At 40.4% G+C, this 17,795-nt stretch overlaps 3 protein-coding genes, 1 long non-coding RNA gene and 1 pseudogene across 4 annotated transcripts; 2 read left to right on the top strand and 3 right to left on the bottom strand.

Moving 5' to 3' along the window:
• Window positions 1-117: 117 nt before the first annotated feature.
• LOC111798772 (cell wall protein RBR3-like) lies at window positions 118-2,007 on the bottom strand. The gene has a single exon (XM_023682098.1). It carries the CDS (start codon window positions 2,005-2,007, stop codon window positions 118-120), a length of 1,890 nt encoding a protein of 629 aa, XP_023537866.1.
• A 1,393-nt stretch (window positions 2,008-3,400) lies between these two features.
• On the top strand, window positions 3,401-4,828 carry LOC111798933 (CBS domain-containing protein CBSX3, mitochondrial-like). Its single transcript, XM_023682289.1, has 5 exons — window positions 3,401-4,083; window positions 4,167-4,245; window positions 4,329-4,402; window positions 4,484-4,544; window positions 4,652-4,828. Exons 1-5 carry the CDS (start codon window positions 3,826-3,828, stop codon window positions 4,792-4,794), a joined length of 615 nt encoding a protein of 204 aa, XP_023538057.1. The 5' UTR covers window positions 3,401-3,825; the 3' UTR covers window positions 4,795-4,828.
• LOC111798934 lies at window positions 4,077-5,133 on the bottom strand. The gene is made up of 3 exons (XR_002815741.1): window positions 5,093-5,133; window positions 4,585-4,672; window positions 4,077-4,224 (listed from the first exon to the last, which is right to left on the bottom strand). It is a non-coding gene; the product is annotated as an uncharacterized LOC111798934 (long non-coding RNA).
• Window positions 5,134-5,394: 261 nt separating this feature from the next.
• On the bottom strand, window positions 5,395-8,610 carry LOC111798932 (annotated as a pseudogene).
• A 788-nt stretch (window positions 8,611-9,398) lies between these two features.
• LOC111799165 (gamma carbonic anhydrase 1, mitochondrial-like) lies at window positions 9,399-16,864 on the top strand. The gene is made up of 5 exons (XM_023682585.1): window positions 9,399-9,654; window positions 10,429-10,572; window positions 11,672-11,797; window positions 11,954-12,105; window positions 16,184-16,864. Exons 1-5 carry the CDS (start codon window positions 9,540-9,542, stop codon window positions 16,451-16,453), a joined length of 807 nt encoding a protein of 268 aa, XP_023538353.1. The 5' UTR covers window positions 9,399-9,539; the 3' UTR covers window positions 16,454-16,864.
• The last annotated feature ends 931 nt before the right edge of the window (window positions 16,865-17,795 follow it).

Here is a 17,795-nt window from a genome sequence, read left to right as displayed (position 1 = left end):
ATTTCTTCACACACAGACACTCTCAAATTTCTTTTATGCGATGAATATCTTTTGATTGTTGGGATGATCTTCGAGATTTTCGATGTTGTTCTGTAATTTCTGTTGCAGAATTTCGACCTATTTTCCTTCGAAACTGCCTCTGTAGCGGCAGCCATGGCGTCGGGGCTTTTCTGAATTGTCGCCGTCTGAATCGCTCGACTCCATTAACAGCCCTCCGAGACATCTTCGTCTTACTGTGGATTCATAGATATGGTTTTCTGTATGTTTTGCTGTATATTTGGCCTTCTGAGCTTGGAGTGAATGTGGTTTATCTTCTGATTTAGTTTGTTGTGGAACGAAGTTCAACTTGATTCCTGGATTGTTTTCAGTAAATGAGCTATTGGACAGGAGTGAGTTGTTGATACCTTGTACATTGATGTTGATGTATAGTTCAAGAGGTGGATCCTCTTCTGTTTTTGAATCTTGAGGCGTTTCTTCATTGGAATTTCCTTCGATGTCTGTGGAACTCTCCGGACCTTTGTCTGGATCACTCTTATACTGACGGTGGATATGGATTGAACTTTCTTTTGTAGCTTCGCCGGAGAGTAAGTGCATTGACGCTCCTTTGTTATCGCCGGTGAGTGTTGTGAAACTCTTTGGATTTTCTTCTGGATATTTGATGTTTAGCGTCTGAAAAGCTTTCGATAAGTCTTCCATGGTTCCTTCCTGTTGTGAATCGCTATTTTCTGGTTCAAACGGCGACGTGATTTCAGCAGATGTGATTAATTTGCTTTTAGATGCATTGATCTGAAGTGCATTGGTTGTCTTTTCCAGATCTTCCTCGTAACTCTTTATTTCCTTACTTTCTTGTGACTCTGTCTGCGATTCTAGAGAGGTCTCTGGACCATTTTCAATGGTTTCATCGATGATTATTGGGATTTCCGAAAAATCCTGGTCTGAATGGGGATAGGAAGTGTTCTTAGATATGAACTCTTCCATGGTTTCAGGCTGATGCTTTGATGCTTTGAATTCCACTGGTTTCAAGTCTGGTTTTGGAGACTGCTTTGATTTGGTTTGCACCTGATTTTCCCTGCTTTTACATCTTGCTCGTGGCGATTGATCTGCGGGATGAGAAACAACTCTTTTTGTTGTTTGATCTCCTATGGTTGCAGGAGATTCAGTAAGCTGTTGTGATGTTGATTGTGCAGTAGGTTTGCTGGACAAATGAGATGGAGACTGAACCCGAGAGGCCTTTTTCGATGGTTGTTGTCGAGAGTTTTCATGAGACGGTGACCGTGGTATAGAAGAAGCTTGAGGTGAAAGTGCTGGCCGTGAAGGTGATGAAGGTTGAGAATCAGCTTTCAATCTTGATTGTGATGTTGGTTTCGATTGTGGATGGTTTTTACTGGACGTTTGAGATGGGGACGGTGGCTTTGACCTGATTTGGGATCGAGGCGCTGCAGCTGCTGATGATGAAGGCTGTGAAGCATCCCGAGACGGAAAGGCTTTGCCTGCTGGTGATGAAGGCTTTGAAGTATCATGAGAGGGAGAAACTTTGCCTTTGCCTGCTGGGGATGAAAGCTTTGAAGTATCATGAGATGGAGAAACTTTGCCTGCTGATGATGAAGGCTTTGATGCATCATGAGACGGAGACGCCTTGGCCGACGTTGTTGGAGACTTGTTGGAAGAAACTGAAGATTGAGGGGTCACTTTCGATGCAGATGGAGGCTTGGTAGCCGTTCGGGTTTGTTTTTTCGCTCGGGAATGTGACGATGGTTGAGAATGAACTTTGGCTTTCTTATGAGATTTTGAAGGTAGCATAGTTTCACTTGTTTCAGGTGCCTGAGCTGATTCTAAAGGAGACAGCTCTGGTAGATGCTGCATATATGGGACGGTATCAGCAGCTGAATTAGAAGTTTCAGCTTCATCTGTAGGCTCAGAACTGCGTGTTGATGACTCGTTTTCGGGTCGAGAAGAAGCTTTTACGGATTGCCAAGGAAGTCGAAATCGAAATTGTCGGTTTGTCATATCGAAAAATAAAAGAATGAGGGGTTTGTCATGGAAGTTTTCCTGTCCAAAAGAGTATATAATAATTTGGCATTGGATACTTTGGAAACATGCTCAACTTTTGGGTTAGCTTTTGCTTAAGAACTTCCTTCTTTAGCTTTCTTTACCTTTCTGATGGACAAAGAATACGAAGATGGATGCTTTTGCCTTCTTAGATAAGACATTTCCTTCTCAAACGAGCAATATCATCATCCAATCCTCTGAAGTTTCGAGTTGCCTTTTCTTTATATTTTCAACTGAATAGGGATTAGGGATGACAAAATTTCCCATGGAGTCGGGTCCTAGGGACCCGCCATGAAGAACGGGGATGGAAAAGAATTCTCTGGATGAATATATTCTCTGCCCCTGTTCTTAACCTTTGGCCTATAGTTTGTTAATTGTTGATTGAAAAAATGTACCTCGACCCTAATGGCGAAGGAGGGTGGGGATGACATCGAGATGACCCGAACCGTATCTTCGATTTAGGTTGGTTAATGTCGGGTCTCTACAAATCTTGTCATCCCAAGTTCACTTTTTTTTTTTTTTCCTTCTCTTTCTTTTCCCCCCTCCCAAGTAAAGAAGGAATCTCATTTTCGTTTGAGGAACAACACTTTTGTGATGAAATGTATTGGGCAATGGCTTAAAATGAATAGGGAAGGAATTTGTGAGAAGGCTTTTGTTCTCAAAGAAGAGAGAATTTGGTGGTTTGGATTTGGGAAGATTTGAAGTTAGTCTAGGCAATCCAAATCAAACAAAAAATGGCTCTTTTAAGTAATATAATTCTATATTAGATGAAATCAAGGTCCACATCCATTGCTAGCAGATATCATCTTCTTTAGGCTTTTCCTCAACACTTTAAAACACGTCTGTTAGGGGAAGATTTCTACACCTTTTATACACGTTTGCTAGGGTAAGGTTGGGGAAGATTTCCACACCTTTTATACACGTCTGCTAGGGTAAGGTTGCGTCTGCTAGGGGAAGATTTCCACACCTTTTATACACGTCTGCTAGGGGGAGGTTTTCACACCCTTTACACACGCCTGCTAGGGGAAGGTTTCCACACCTTTTATACGTGTCTGCTAGGGGAAGGTTTCCACACCCTTTATACGTGTCTGCTAGGGGAAGGTTTCCACACCCTTTATACGTGCCTGCTAGGGGAAGGTTTCCACACCCTTTATACGCGGTTGCTAGGGGAAGGTTTCCACACCCTTTATACGCGTTTGCTAGGGGAAGGTTTCCACACCCTTTATACGCTTCTGCTAGGGGAAGGTTTCCACACCCTTTATACGCTTCTGCTAGGGGAAGGTTTCCATTGTAATGTCCTCTATACCCTTATAAAGTGTGCTTTGTTCTCCTCTCATTGTGATGTCGCACATTGGTTAGGGAGGAGAACAAAACACCCTAAGAGTGTGAAAACCTTACCCTAGCAGATAGAGTTTTAAAGCAGAAGCCCGAAAGGGAAAGCCCAAAGAAGACAATATCTGCTAACGGTGGATTTGAGTCGTTACCCTTAGGACTTGGAATCAATCAAGAACAAGGATTTCCCTAGATTTCAATTAGTGAAGCAAAGAATGTTCATTAATTGCAATTCTAATTGAAAACTTAGTTAATCATAAACGATGATTGCAAGACATTCTTGTAAAGCAAAGAATAATGCACACACTAATCCAGATATTAGTTTAGTAATGAGATTAACGATGATTGCAAGTTATTCTTGTTTATTCTACTTCAAATCACCATGGAACAACATACCCTTCATCATCAACGGATCTTCCTGTCACATTCCCATCCCAATCCAAAATGCAGGGGATCGTAAGAGCAGTACGATCGTGGCAAGAGACACTAAAGATCGCTATCTCGCAGCACTCGTGCAGGAGAGAAACGAATCAAGTCGAGAAGCTTTTCGAAGGATCCGACTTAGGAGCTTCGTCTTCTATGTTGAAAGGTCTGGAGAACATTTCGGTGGCAGAGATCGTTTCGAGTAAGGGAGATGGAAGTATTGGCTCCCCTTGGCTATCCTGTCGAGCCAATGACACCGCCATTGATGCCGTGCAAAACGTAGCGAGTTCGGTTCAGTTCACATTACCAAAAGCTTGAAAAGTTATCTCTGAAGATTGAGGACTCTTTTTGTGTTGATGCAGATGGCTAGAAATAATATTGGATCGTTGGTGGTGCTGAAGCCAGAAGGACAACACATTGCTGGAATTGTAACAGAACGAGGTAAATCAAACGCCAAACAATTTCAAAAACATGGATTAAAAAATTTAAACTTATCAAGAACACTAATAAGCAAACATTAGCAGACTACCTGAAGAAGATAATAGCAGATGGAAGATCTCCCATATACACAAAAGTTGGGGAAATAATGACTTCTGAGGTTAATTTCTGTCTTCCCTAAGCTAAAAACCAGATTTCAAACAACATTTTTCATTCATACATTTCTATTTTTCATGAACAGGACAAGCTAGTAAGCGTAACGTCCGACACGAACATCCTTAAAGCAATGCAGCTAATGACAGGTAAATACTAAATACAGAGTCGTTTATGTTCTGAAATTACCATGAAAATGGGAGTCGGCTCGTTCTCCAGCTGCATCAACGACCATCTAAGTTTTCGACATTTGCAGAGAATCGCATACGACACGTTCCTGTGATAGATGGCAAACTAGTTGGCATGATATCTATAGTAGATGTTGTCAGAGCAGTGGTAGAGCAGCAAAATGGGGAACTCAAACGACTGAATGAGTATATAAAAGGAGAATACTATTGAGAATTATGAACATTGATGAACATATGATTCTATACTACTGTAAAAGCAAACAACAAAAGAAATCAAAAGAACCTATTATTGTTGAAGCAAGTGATGAAATCCTTATATTTTGCATGCATATATCCATTGAACAACATGAAAATACGAACCAGAGATGATTAATATGAAAATATTAGTTCATTATGCAGTGGCATACCCGACATAGAACACGAGATGATATATGTAACCATAGAATGCATGACATCGAAGGTATAAACATTTAGGAGAAGAAAAACAAAGATAAATAGCCAAAACTCACCATTAGCAGATACTGTCGGCTTTGGCTCGTTACGTATCGCCGTTAGTCTCACGGTTTTAAAATGCGTCTACTAGGAAGAGGTTTCCACATCCTTATAAGGAATGCTTCGTTTCCCTCTTCAACCGATGTAGGATTTCACAATCCACCCCCTAGGGGGCCAGGACGCTCGGTGTCTGTCTCTGATACCATTTGTAACAGCCCAAACTCACCGCTAGTAGATATTGTCCGCTTTGGCCCGTTACGTGCCACCGTCAGCCTCACAGTTTCAAAACGCGTCTACTAGGGAGAGGTTTCCACACCCTTATAAAGAATATTTCGTTCTCCTCTCCAACCGACGTGGAATCTCACAATCAATCTACCTTCTGAAGTAAAAAAAACAAAATAATACACCAAGGTCAGAGATGGATAAGGAAAAACTCGGGTTTAACCTATATTCGAGTGAAGGAAAACAACACAGCCTTGAAAACAAATGCTGAGATGCAAATTTTCTCAAGGCAGTGTCCTGCCACGAAGAGCTTGAGATGTCGTCAAAGCCATTTGAAGTGGTTGGGATGCAGTAAAACCCTTAGCCTCCATAAGGCCCTGCATTCTTTTAGCATCCTGCACAAAGCCACCAGCTATAAGTCCATTTATGATCCTTTCGAATTCACCATGTCCCAACTCATCCTTTTTAGCTTCCAATACCCCGAGCGCTTGTAGCGCCTTTTTCTCAACCCCAGCTCTCGAGTACATATCACAGAGGCTAATATGAACCTTAAGAGGCACGGCATCTCCCTGTGCGCCGATCTTGCCTAATAGCTGCTCAGCTTCATCAACCAGCTGCAACTTACCTAACCAATCTACAAGAGCAGCATAAGTCTCAACCCCTGGCTCAAACCCATCCTTTTCGAGCTGTAGTAAAAGATTCAGAGCCTTGTCCAACAGGTTCTTCTTTCCATAGGCTGCAACCATACTTGCAGTGCACCTGTCATCAGGCCTGTGCCCGATTTTTATCATGTAGTCAAAATTGTTCCTTGCCTGATCTGATCAGGATCACCAGCTAGCCCATATGTCTCAACAAGTAATGTACATGACTCCAAACTTGGCGAGATGCCAGAAAATTGCATCGTCGCAGCAATTCCTCCAGCGCCACTGATATCACCACGTTGCGAAAATGACCTTAGCAATGCCATGTAAATATCCTTGCTTGGTTTAATGTCCCTTGCTTCCATTTCTCTCATCATCGATTCGCCCAACTTTGGTTGTCCAGTGTTCACAAATGCCATTATCATGGAATTATAAACCTTCTCATCCGGTTGGAAGCCGTGACTCCTCAATGTATCAAACGCTTCCTTTGCACGATCAAGGTTTCCCACCTTGCTATACATATGAACCAAAACTGTGGCTGTTAAAATGTCTGGTGTAATGCCTTTCTCATTCATCATCTTAAGAACCCTCTCAGCATCCTCTAGACGATTCTCTTTAGCATGGACATCGACAAGCTTAGAGTAGTCACGGATGTTGGTCTCGAAAGATTCTTCATTCAAAAGAAGCTCTGCTACCTTCATTCATCATAATCAACAAATTCAAATCAGGGTCTTGCAAATTGCAAACATTATGTCGTTCTATCTAATGTGGTGTAGAAAAAGTATTATCATTGATAAACACCTTAACATCACTCATGCATAGCGCCAGAAATCTAAAGCTTGTTGCTATTTCAGAACTCAAAATCTATGGCATATTCTATATATGACATTCAAAACAAAAGGAACCAAGAGATTATAAATGCAGCTTCTTCTACCCTGTTTAAATATGAAACTGAGAACAAGAATTATCCAAGAACACAAGGCAAAAGGGGAAGAATAAGAGAGATTTCTTACCTTCAAGTATAAGAATCTGTTCTTATCATTCAATTTATCAAGTAAGGTAATCCAGTCAATCCTAGTAGGTTGAAGAAGCTCTGTCCATTCAGCCATTAATGGAGATGGGTCATCGTTCTCGTTTAGTGAAAGAATTCTCTCTATGATCAATTTGCATTTCCCAGAAATTGGCTTTGGTTCTTGTCCTCTGCCTCGTGGATTTTGTCTGCTACTTCGCTCCACTTGGGATCAGATAAATCAAGACCATAGATCTTGTACTTGATCTTCCCTCGCTGTTAAGAATGAGAAATAGAAATAGAATTGGGATCGAAAGTATGATCTTCATTCATGTTTAACACGTTTAAATAGGATACAAACTATCAACTAATACCTAAAAATAGAAAAAATATATATCTAACTAAATCTGGTAAATAAATAAAATATACGGTTAATCAAATCTATACTAACAACTCCCTAAATATGTGAGATATATTCTAACTAATTATCACCGCAAAATATCCTCTTAATACCTGTGCTTCAAACGGCATGTGCTAAGGCCTGTGACTCATCTGNTATAATATCTAGGATATATTCCATAAATAATATATCTCAACACTCGCCTCTTGGGAATAGAAACAGGCTCGGATTTCTCAACGGATGCAGCCTCTGCACCACTGGGAGAGGCATTAGCCTCTTTCTTGAGCTGCTCCAAACTCTCATAAAACTCGCTTTCCTCCATTTTCTCACGAGCCCATTTGAACCTGAAGTCCCTTAGCATATCCCCTCGAATACCAACTTCCCCAGCAAACCTACACATTTCCTGAACTTCCTCAGATAGCAGAAAACCCTTCATTTTTCTCCTTCTTTGTAGCCTTCTTCATATCATCCAAAACCATGTTGCTAACTTCGCTTACTGTCTTCCACAAATCCTCACTTAGGTCCCAATCTGGATTACCAGTTGAAGTCCTTAACGATTGCTCAAAGCTACCCTTCTCCATTTCAGATACCACTTTTTCAACAATCATCAAAAGCATTGCATCAACTGTTTGCTTATCATAGTCCGGAAATGCTTCAGATATCTTCCCGCGCATGATCCAGACAAATCTGGATAAGAACTCATTCATTGATCCATCATGATCCTCAATGTCTGATGACTCCAGTTTCGGCTCAATTGCTGTATCGCTCAACTTAGTTGCAGTGAAGTGAATGCACCTACTGAAAATTGAATTGGATTTGCAGAGCTCAGGATTTTCGACAGGAATTGAAGAACAGCGACTGAATTTTGGATCAAGCAAAGAAAATGAAGGTGTTGCGATGAATGTCCGAGTGACATTGCTTTTGACATCCGATTGGCGATGCAGTATGTTTCCATTGATTCTCGAAAATTTCTTCAGTGTTTGACGAAGGAGTAAACGGTTTAGGCTCATCTTCGGTCCCTTGGGAAAAACCGAGAGTGTACCCTCTCTGTTTCAGTTCGCCGTCGGACTAAGCTTGTCTCCTCTTCGGCATCAAGTGAAGCAGAAAATGAAGAAAGGAGATGAGCTTGAGAGGAAAAAAATGGAAGAAAATTTTTTGCTGGCCGGCCGGTGAGAGATCAATAACCTCCCGCCGATGAAATTTCCGATGCGTCGGTCCGCTTTACCTGGTGGAAGACAAATGAGCGTTAATTGGTCGGCTTGGCTTCAGTTTCAGGCTCCATTTTTACTTCGTCGGATTGTTTCTAGGGTTCTAGGACGACTTGGGCTCGGGCTCGGGCTTGGACTTGGACTTGGTCTTGGTCTCGGGCTAGGGCAAGCGCTTGGGCTTGGGCTTGGATTTACGCTCGGTCTTCGTCTAGGTCTTGGGCTTGATATTGGGCTCGGGCTTGGACTTCGTCTTGGGCTCGGGATTGGTCTTGGTCTCGGCCTTGGGCTCGGACTAAAGCTTGGGCTTAGTCTTGGGCTCGGGCTTGAGCTTGGATTTCGCCTTGGGCTCGGGCTCGGGCTTGGTATTGGACTTAAGCTCGGGGGCTTGGGCTCGGGTTGGACTCTGGATTGGGCTCGGGCTTGGGCCTGGACTTGGTATTGGGCTCGGTCTTGGTCCTGGGCTCGGTCTTGGTCTTGGACTATGGATGGGCTTGGGCTCGGGATTGGACTTGGACTCTGTCTCGGGCTTGGGCTCGGTCTCGGATTGGTCTTGGACTTGGTCTTGGGCTCGGTCTTGGGCTCAGTCTTGGGCTTGGTCTCGGATTTGGTCTTGGGCTTGGGCTTGGTTTTGGACTACGGCTCGGGCTCGATCTTGGGCTTGGGCTCGGACTTGGTCTTGGGCTCGGGCTTGGTTTTTCATTGTTTTTAACTGTTTTAAAAAATCAATATATAAAAAAAAATTGGTAAAAAAAATCATAAATAGACTTCAAATGCCACCGTTTCAGTAGTTGAATTACTAATTTGCCCTTCAGTGTGTGGGATATTCTATTCTACCCTTGTGCTGCATTCCCATTTCTTCCTCGTAGCTCTGCTGCCTTTCTCCTTCCATTTCAAAGCAGTCACAAGAAGAAGCCCAAAACCTCCCAGTGATTTTGGTTGCCTCTGAATTGCGCGATACCAGTGAGGAGGAGGACGAAGAAGACGATGGGAACTCTGGGGAAAGCCATTTACACCGTTGGATTTTGGATCCGTGAGACGGGTCAGGCAATCGATCGCCTTGGCTGCCGCCTCCAAGGGAGGTATTTCTTTCAAGAACAGCGTAAGCATTTTCTTTTAATCAAACCATGTTTCTCTAGTTTCAGATCTTTTCCTCTTGGTTTTGACTTCCATCTGGATATGGTCTAGGAGTATTGTTATTCTGACTCGATCAGCTTGTGGAAATTGTGGAACTGCTAGTTTGATTGACGAGAGATGGCTGCTCGTCGTGGAATATACATATTATGAGTCGTGCAGTGTGTGTATGTGTGTGTGTGTTTAATCTTAACAGAATTGAGTAGTTACGCAAGGGTTCCCGTTGATTGACTTCTCCATTTGTGTAGTGTCTGGGGTTTCGTGTATTAGGTTTACGGGTATGTACGCGAATTCCTTGGGGATTTTTATTAGAATTGTTGATTCCCAGTGCACCCACCCACACGTCTTCATCGATGTTGTTTTCTAACCGGAAGACTGAGAGCTAACGATCGAGACTTTGGGCTATCTAGACACATACTTCGTGAAATGGTTCATGCATTGATCAACGTAAGATGAATGCTTCTATTGTTTCCGAAGAGAGGGTGTCAAATGCGGCCAAAATGATACTTACTGCGATATTATGGAATCCTTATTTACAATTGCAGATGTACTTTGGGTATCATAGTTCTAGTGAAATGTCTAATTGTTAATGGTACTGTCACTGAAACACATTTCTTTCTAGATTTGCTTCATTTTCTGTTATATATTGGTTGTTCTGGTACCTCAATTTGTTTATTAGTTCCCCTTTTTTGTTCTATCATCTTGATACCTGATAGTCTAATATGCCTAAGGTTTCGTGCAGTGTCTAGGCATCGAACTTTGATGAACGTATTTGATAAGGCTCCTGTTGTTGACAAGGACGCATTTGTGGCTCCAAGTGCATCCATTATTGGGGATGTCCAAGTTGGAAGTGGATCATCTATTTGGTATGGATGCGTTTTGAGAGGTAAAACCTATGTGAGAGACTCGTTTACAGTTACAGCATTTTTCTAGTCTGATAAGTAACACGCTTTGAAAGGTTTGGACTCTCTAAAAAATTTTCCATATTAAACTTGTCACATTATTGTATTGACATCAAGTTTCTTACATTTTCACTGATGACAAATATACCGTCTCGATATCCAATAACATCCTTGATATTACCCGTGCCAATTTTCCTTACACAACGCGAAGGTGTTTGTGACAAACTAATGTAGTGACAGTTTGTGTTATTGGATATGTTGGGTATTGTTGTTGTTGGATGATGAAAGTGATGAAAGTCCCACATCGGCTAATTTAGGGAATGTTCATAGGTTTATAATCAAAGAATACTCTCTCCATTGGTTTGAGGCCTTTTGGGGAAGCCCAAAGCAAAGCCATGAGAGATTATGCTCAAAGTGGACAATATCATATCATTGTGGAGAATCATGTTCATCTAACATGGTATCAGAGTCATGCCCTAAACTTAGTCGTGCCAATAAATTGGTAAATCCTCAAATGTCGAATAAAGGACTCCAAAAGAAAAAGAGTCAACCCTCCTCGAAGGCATAGTAAAAAAATGACTAAGATTCCAAAGGAGTCGAGCCTCGATTAAGGGGAGGCGTACTTTATTCGAGGGGAGGTGTTGGATGATGAAAGTGATGAAAGTCCCACATCGGCTAATTTAGGGAATGTTCATGGGTTTATAATCAAAGAATACTCTCTCCATTGGTTTGAGGCCTTTTGGGGAAGCCCAAAGCAAAACCATGAGAGCTTATGCTCAAAGTCGACAATATCATACCATTGTGGAGAGTCGTGTTCATCTAACCGTTGTGATTTTTAAAAATAATTATTTGTTTGATCTCTTTATTAATCATTAACACACTTCTGGGGACTGTTATGCACTCTTCGTGCTTTAAATATATGTAGATACGTCTTTTCTTCTAAAAAAAAAAGAATATATATATATATATATCTTCAGGCACAACTTTTAATTTATATCATGTTAGGCTTGTTAGCTCATGACATTACTTTTTCATAGACACTTTTTAAGCTCTGTTCCATAACTTAATTATCAATTTCACTAGGTGACGCGAACAGCATCAGTGTGGGATCTGGAACCAACATACAGGACAATTCCCTTGTGCACGTGGCAAAATCTAATCTAAGTGGAAAGGTTTTGCCGACTATCATTGGCGACAATGTCACCATAGGTGTGTGTACTTTGCCTGTGTTATCTTAGCTACAGCCTATAATATATTTGTTGCTGATTCATTTTGCCTGTATACTGTGAGCAACTGACCATACTGAGGTTGCACATGTTGTTGTTTTTTAATTTTTCTTACTTAAAGAAAGTTTGAACTTGACAGGTCACAGTGCTGTATTACATGGCTGCACCGTTGAGGACGAGGCTTTTATTGGGACGGGGGCAATGTTGCTTGATGGCTCCATTGTTGAGAAGAATGCTATGGTAGCTGCTGGAGCTCTTGTGAGGCAGAATACTAAGATCCCCTCCGGAGAGGTATTTATCAACATTTTTTTAATTAAGAAAACATATTTTCCATGAAAAAGGAAGACAGAATGAATGAAAGAAAATAATTTTGAACCATAAATAAGAAAAAAAAGAACAAGAAAAAGTGAGATATACGTCCTGGTTACAAAAAACAACCCTAAACCAGGATTGGTCAAGAAACGATTTAAATTACGAAGACTTGTGAAACGTTTTTTGTTCGTCATGAAACANTCATGACATTACTTTTTCATAGACACTTTTTAAGCTCTGTTCCATAACTTAATTATCAATTTCACTAGGTGACGCGAACAGCATCAGTGTGGGATCTGGAACCAACATACAGGACAATTCCCTTGTGCACGTGGCAAAATCTAATCTAAGTGGAAAGGTTTTGCCGACTATCATTGGCGACAATGTCACCATAGGTGTGTGTACTTTGCCTGTGTTATCTTAGCTACAGCCTATAATATATTTGTTGCTGATTCATTTTGCCTGTATACTGTGAGCAACTGACCATACTGAGGTTGCACATGTTGTTGTTTTTTAATTTTTCTTACTTAAAGAAAGTTTGAACTTGACAGGTCACAGTGCTGTATTACATGGCTGCACCGTTGAGGACGAGGCTTTTATTGGGACGGGGGCAATGTTGCTTGATGGCTCCATTGTTGAGAAGAATGCTATGGTAGCTGCTGGAGCTCTTGTGAGGCAGAATACTAAGATCCCCTCCGGAGAGGTATTTATCAACATTTTTTTAATTAAGAAAACATATTTTCCATGAAAAAGGAAGACAGAATGAATGAAAGAAAATAATTTTGAACCATAAATAAGAAAAAAAAGAACAAGAAAAAGTGAGATATACGTCCTGGTTACAAAAAACAACCCTAAACCAGGATTGGTCAAGAAACGATTTAAATTACGAAGACTTGTGAAACGTTTTTTGTTCGTCATGAAACAGTCTGGCATTTCTATCTATGTACAATCCCAAAGTACTTTGGCTTTGTTGTTATATTTTTCATTAGACACTCTGTGATGTCCTCAAAAAGCGACCCAAATATAGAAAGAATGTGCCACTCAATCATGGCAAAATCAGTGTAGAAATAGATGGTTGCATCGTTTTCTCGATCTCTTTTACATGAAGCGGGCAAGATGTAGATATATAAAGTGTGAGATCCGNGGTAAATCCTCAAATGTCGAATAAAGGACTCCAAAAGAAAAAGAGTCAACCCTCCTCGAAGGCATAGTAAAAAAATGACTAAGATTCCAAAGGAGTCGAGCCTCGATTAAGGGGAGGCGTACTTTATTCGAGGGGAGGTGTTGGATGATGAAAGTGATGAAAGTCCCACATCGGCTAATTTAGGGAATGTTCATGGGTTTATAATCAAAGAATACTCTCTCCATTGGTTTGAGGCCTTTTGGGGAAGCCCAAAGCAAAACCATGAGAGCTTATGCTCAAAGTCGACAATATCATACCATTGTGGAGAGTCGTGTTCATCTAACCGTTGTGATTTTTAAAAATAATTATTTGTTTGATCTCTTTATTAATCATTAACACACTTCTGGGGACTGTTATGCACTCTTCGTGCTTTAAATATATGTAGATACGTCTTTTCTTCTAAAAAAAAAAGAATATATATATATATATATCTTCAGGCACAACTTTTAATTTATATCATGTTAGGCTTGTTAGCTCATGACATTACTTTTTCATAGACACTTTTTAAGCTCTGTTCCATAACTTAATTATCAATTTCACTAGGTGACGCGAACAGCATCAGTGTGGGATCTGGAACCAACATACAGGACAATTCCCTTGTGCACGTGGCAAAATCTAATCTAAGTGGAAAGGTTTTGCCGACTATCATTGGCGACAATGTCACCATAGGTGTGTGTACTTTGCCTGTGTTATCTTAGCTACAGCCTATAATATATTTGTTGCTGATTCATTTTGCCTGTATACTGTGAGCAACTGACCATACTGAGGTTGCACATGTTGTTGTTTTTTAATTTTTCTTACTTAAAGAAAGTTTGAACTTGACAGGTCACAGTGCTGTATTACATGGCTGCACCGTTGAGGACGAGGCTTTTATTGGGACGGGGGCAATGTTGCTTGATGGCTCCATTGTTGAGAAGAATGCTATGGTAGCTGCTGGAGCTCTTGTGAGGCAGAATACTAAGATCCCCTCCGGAGAGGTNGAATACTCTCTCCATTGGTTTGAGGCCTTTTGGGGAAGCCCAAAGCAAAACCATGAGAGCTTATGCTCAAAGTCGACAATATCATACCATTGTGGAGAGTCGTGTTCATCTAACCGTTGTGATTTTTAAAAATAATTATTTGTTTGATCTCTTTATTAATCATTAACACACTTCTGGGGACTGTTATGCACTCTTCGTGCTTTAAATATATGTAGATACGTCTTTTCTTCTAAAAAAAAAAGAATATATATATATATATATCTTCAGGCACAACTTTTAATTTATATCATGTTAGGCTTGTTAGCTCATGACATTACTTTTTCATAGACACTTTTTAAGCTCTGTTCCATAACTTAATTATCAATTTCACTAGGTGACGCGAACAGCATCAGTGTGGGATCTGGAACCAACATACAGGACAATTCCCTTGTGCACGTGGCAAAATCTAATCTAAGTGGAAAGGTTTTGCCGACTATCATTGGCGACAATGTCACCATAGGTGTGTGTACTTTGCCTGTGTTATCTTAGCTACAGCCTATAATATATTTGTTGCTGATTCATTTTGCCTGTATACTGTGAGCAACTGACCATACTGAGGTTGCACATGTTGTTGTTTTTTAATTTTTCTTACTTAAAGAAAGTTTGAACTTGACAGGTCACAGTGCTGTATTACATGGCTGCACCGTTGAGGACGAGGCTTTTATTGGGACGGGGGCAATGTTGCTTGATGGCTCCATTGTTGAGAAGAATGCTATGGTAGCTGCTGGAGCTCTTGTGAGGCAGAATACTAAGATCCCCTCCGGAGAGGTATTTATCAACATTTTTTTAATTAAGAAAACATATTTTCCATGAAAAAGGAAGACAGAATGAATGAAAGAAAATAATTTTGAACCATAAATAAGAAAAAAAAGAACAAGAAAAAGTGAGATATACGTCCTGGTTACAAAAAACAACCCTAAACCAGGATTGGTCAAGAAACGATTTAAATTACGAAGACTTGTGAAACGTTTTTTGTTCGTCATGAAACAGTCTGGCATTTCTATCTATGTACAATCCCAAAGTACTTTGGCTTTGTTGTTATATTTTTCATTAGACACTCTGTGATGTCCTCAAAAAGCGACCCAAATATAGAAAGAATGTGCCACTCAATCATGGCAAAATCAGTGTAGAAATAGATGGTTGCATCGTTTTCTCGATCTCTTTTACATGAAGCGGGCAAGATGTAGATATATAAAGTGTGAGATCCGACATCAGTTGGGGAAGAGAACGAAACACCCTTTATAAGGGTGTGGAAACTTCTCCCTAGCAGATGCATTTTAAAACTTTGAGGGAAAGTCCGAAAGAGAAAGCCCAAAGAGAACAATATTCGATAGTGGTGGGCTTGGGCCGTTACATAAAGATTCCATCTTTGAGTTCTATCATGCGTATTTAAACTCCTGAATTTAGGTCTTGCAAATCAAATCAAGGTTAGTTGAATTACACAAAAAGATTCATTTCAATCTGTTGCCAAAGCTATCCTTTCCATTGGGAAAATCCAGTTCATACCTCTATCAAATAGATTCATTCTTAAATCCAAATCTCGACTTTCGGAGTTCCATACCTCTGATAAATTCCCTTTAGTACTGGGCATTGAGCAGAGAGTCATCTGGAAAAGAGGCTTTATATTAACCAATATATCTTCCCGAAACCTAATATTCGTCGTCGTCTTCTTTTTTTAATTACAAGAGCACCTATAAGGCTACAAAATAACGAACAGCTTAGCTGCGGTTCCCCTGGATATTAATCCTCAATGATCTCTTAATTGGAACGTGGAACAATCTGATCTCGACTTGCATTTGAGCTTGCGCTTAGGCTTCTATCTAAGCTTGAGCCTTACCATGATGGTTATTTGCAGGTATGGGGAGGCAATCCAGCAAAATTCCTCAGAAAGCTCACTGATGAAGAGAGAGCTTTCATATCTCAGTCTGCCACCAATTACTCGGACCTTGCACAGGTTCACGCAGCTGAAAATGCCAAGCCTTTTGATAAAATCGAGTTTGAGAAGGCGCTTCGCAAGAAGTTCACTCGCAAGGACGAAGAATATGACTCAACGCTCGGTGTTGTTCATGAAACACCCCCTGAGCTCGCCCACCCTGATAAAGATCCCAAGCCTTTGCAGAAATAAGCCACCCTTTCGTTCAATCTCGAGTCGTTTTAGCTGATGAGGAGAGGAATATTTTAGCACCACATGCAAAAACACAAAAAGAGTACTTGCATAATAATATCGATCATCTTCTACAGCAGAATCATAGCTCCCAACCACTTTGGCTGTTGGTTTTACTGCTCAGGATGAAACTGACTTCATAAAGTAGAATGTAAGTTCTTGAACATCCAATATTTTTTTTTTCCCAATCATTTAGCTCATGTTATTTTGAAGCATTTGATGTTAAAAGAGTGTCTGAAATTGACTTCTACAGTGGTGTGGAAGCTGCTGAGGCTTGGATTTTACTTCTCACTTTGTTTGTTAAAGTACTTGGACTCGTCGGCATTTACGTTATAACATTATATTTCGGAGTATGAATATTTGGTCCAGGTAGTCGAGGCTTTAATGAGCTGAATGAAAGTGATCGTGAGGATATAAAAAGTTTTCATTCGGTGGCTCGATTATAGCAATTTTAAAGATAAGTGTGTCTTGTTGGATTTATAGGGACTATCTTCACTCAAGTAATTCAAGAGGATAACGTGACCATGTTCCAGTAACCATGTTCTAACTATCTAATGTCGAATCCAAAATATAAAAAGTAGAGATATTTTAACTGGATCGAGTTATGTTTTATGTATATATTTCATTTTGGTCTTACGAAATTGAAAATTAATTATTATAATCAAATAGGTCTCTATTTATTGATATTAAAATTTTAAGGTTTAAAAACATTTATATAAGGCATGAAACACTACTTTACAAAATAATACAAAAAAAAATAATATTTTGAAGCCTTTTTCATGTTGCTTTATTAGGTACGATGATAGAGAAATATGATTAGTTGTCAACTTTTCATTACCCGATACTCTTTTTCGAAATCTCTGTGCCCCTGTTTTTTAAAACTTTCTTCTTGAATCGAGGCTCGAGCATACGTTGCTTGGTCGTAGGCGACGCAAAACGAACGAAATCTCTCTGCCCCCATTTTCTAAAACTTTCTTCTTGAGTTGGGGCTAGAGGCTCGAGCATACGTCGCTTGCCCGTAGGCGACGCAAGAATGAACGAAATCTCTCTGCCCCCATTTTCTAAAACTTTCTTCTTGAATTGGGACTAGAAGCTCGAGCATACGTTGCTTGGCCGTAGGCGACGCAAGAACAAATGAAATCTCTCTACTCCCGTTTTCTAAAACTTTCTTCTTGAATTGGGGCTAGAGCCGTCACTTGGCCGTAGGCGACGCAAGAACGAATGAAATCTCTCTACTCCCGTTTTCTAAAACTTTCTTCTTGAATTAGGGCTAGAGGATCGAGCATACGTCACTTGGCCATAG

This window comes from Cucurbita pepo, chromosome LG07, assembly GCF_002806865.2.
Source record: "Cucurbita pepo subsp. pepo cultivar mu-cu-16 chromosome LG07, ASM280686v2, whole genome shotgun sequence".
NCBI lineage: Eukaryota > Viridiplantae > Streptophyta > Magnoliopsida > Cucurbitales > Cucurbitaceae > Cucurbita > Cucurbita pepo.
The sequence above is the reverse complement of the archived record's forward strand: the minus strand, read 5'-3'. Positions and strand labels throughout refer to the sequence as shown.

What these genes read in the sequence shown, in the direction of transcription:
- LOC111798772 (XM_023682098.1), bottom strand. Translation starts at nt 2,007, where the DNA reads ATGACAAACCGACAATTTCGATTTCGACTTCCTTGGCAATCCGTAAAA.
- LOC111799165 (XM_023682585.1), top strand. Translation starts at nt 9,540, where the DNA reads ATGGGAACTCTGGGGAAAGCCATTTACACCGTTGGATTTTGGATCCGT. An exon ending in GTATTTCTTTCAAGAACAGC is followed by an intron (nt 9,655 to 10,428) that starts GTAAGCATTTTC and finishes GGTTTCGTGCAG; the next exon opens with TGTCTAGGCATCGAACTTTG. An exon ending in GTATGGATGCGTTTTGAGAG is followed by an intron (nt 10,573 to 11,671) that starts GTAAAACCTATG and finishes CAATTTCACTAG; the next exon opens with GTGACGCGAACAGCATCAGT.
- LOC111798933 (XM_023682289.1), top strand. Translation starts at nt 3,826, where the DNA reads ATGCAGGGGATCGTAAGAGCAGTACGATCGTGGCAAGAGACACTAAAG. An exon ending in CCATTGATGCCGTGCAAAAC is followed by an intron (nt 4,084 to 4,166) that starts GTAGCGAGTTCG and finishes GTGTTGATGCAG; the next exon opens with ATGGCTAGAAATAATATTGG. An exon ending in TGGAATTGTAACAGAACGAG is followed by an intron (nt 4,246 to 4,328) that starts GTAAATCAAACG and finishes AAACATTAGCAG; the next exon opens with ACTACCTGAAGAAGATAATA.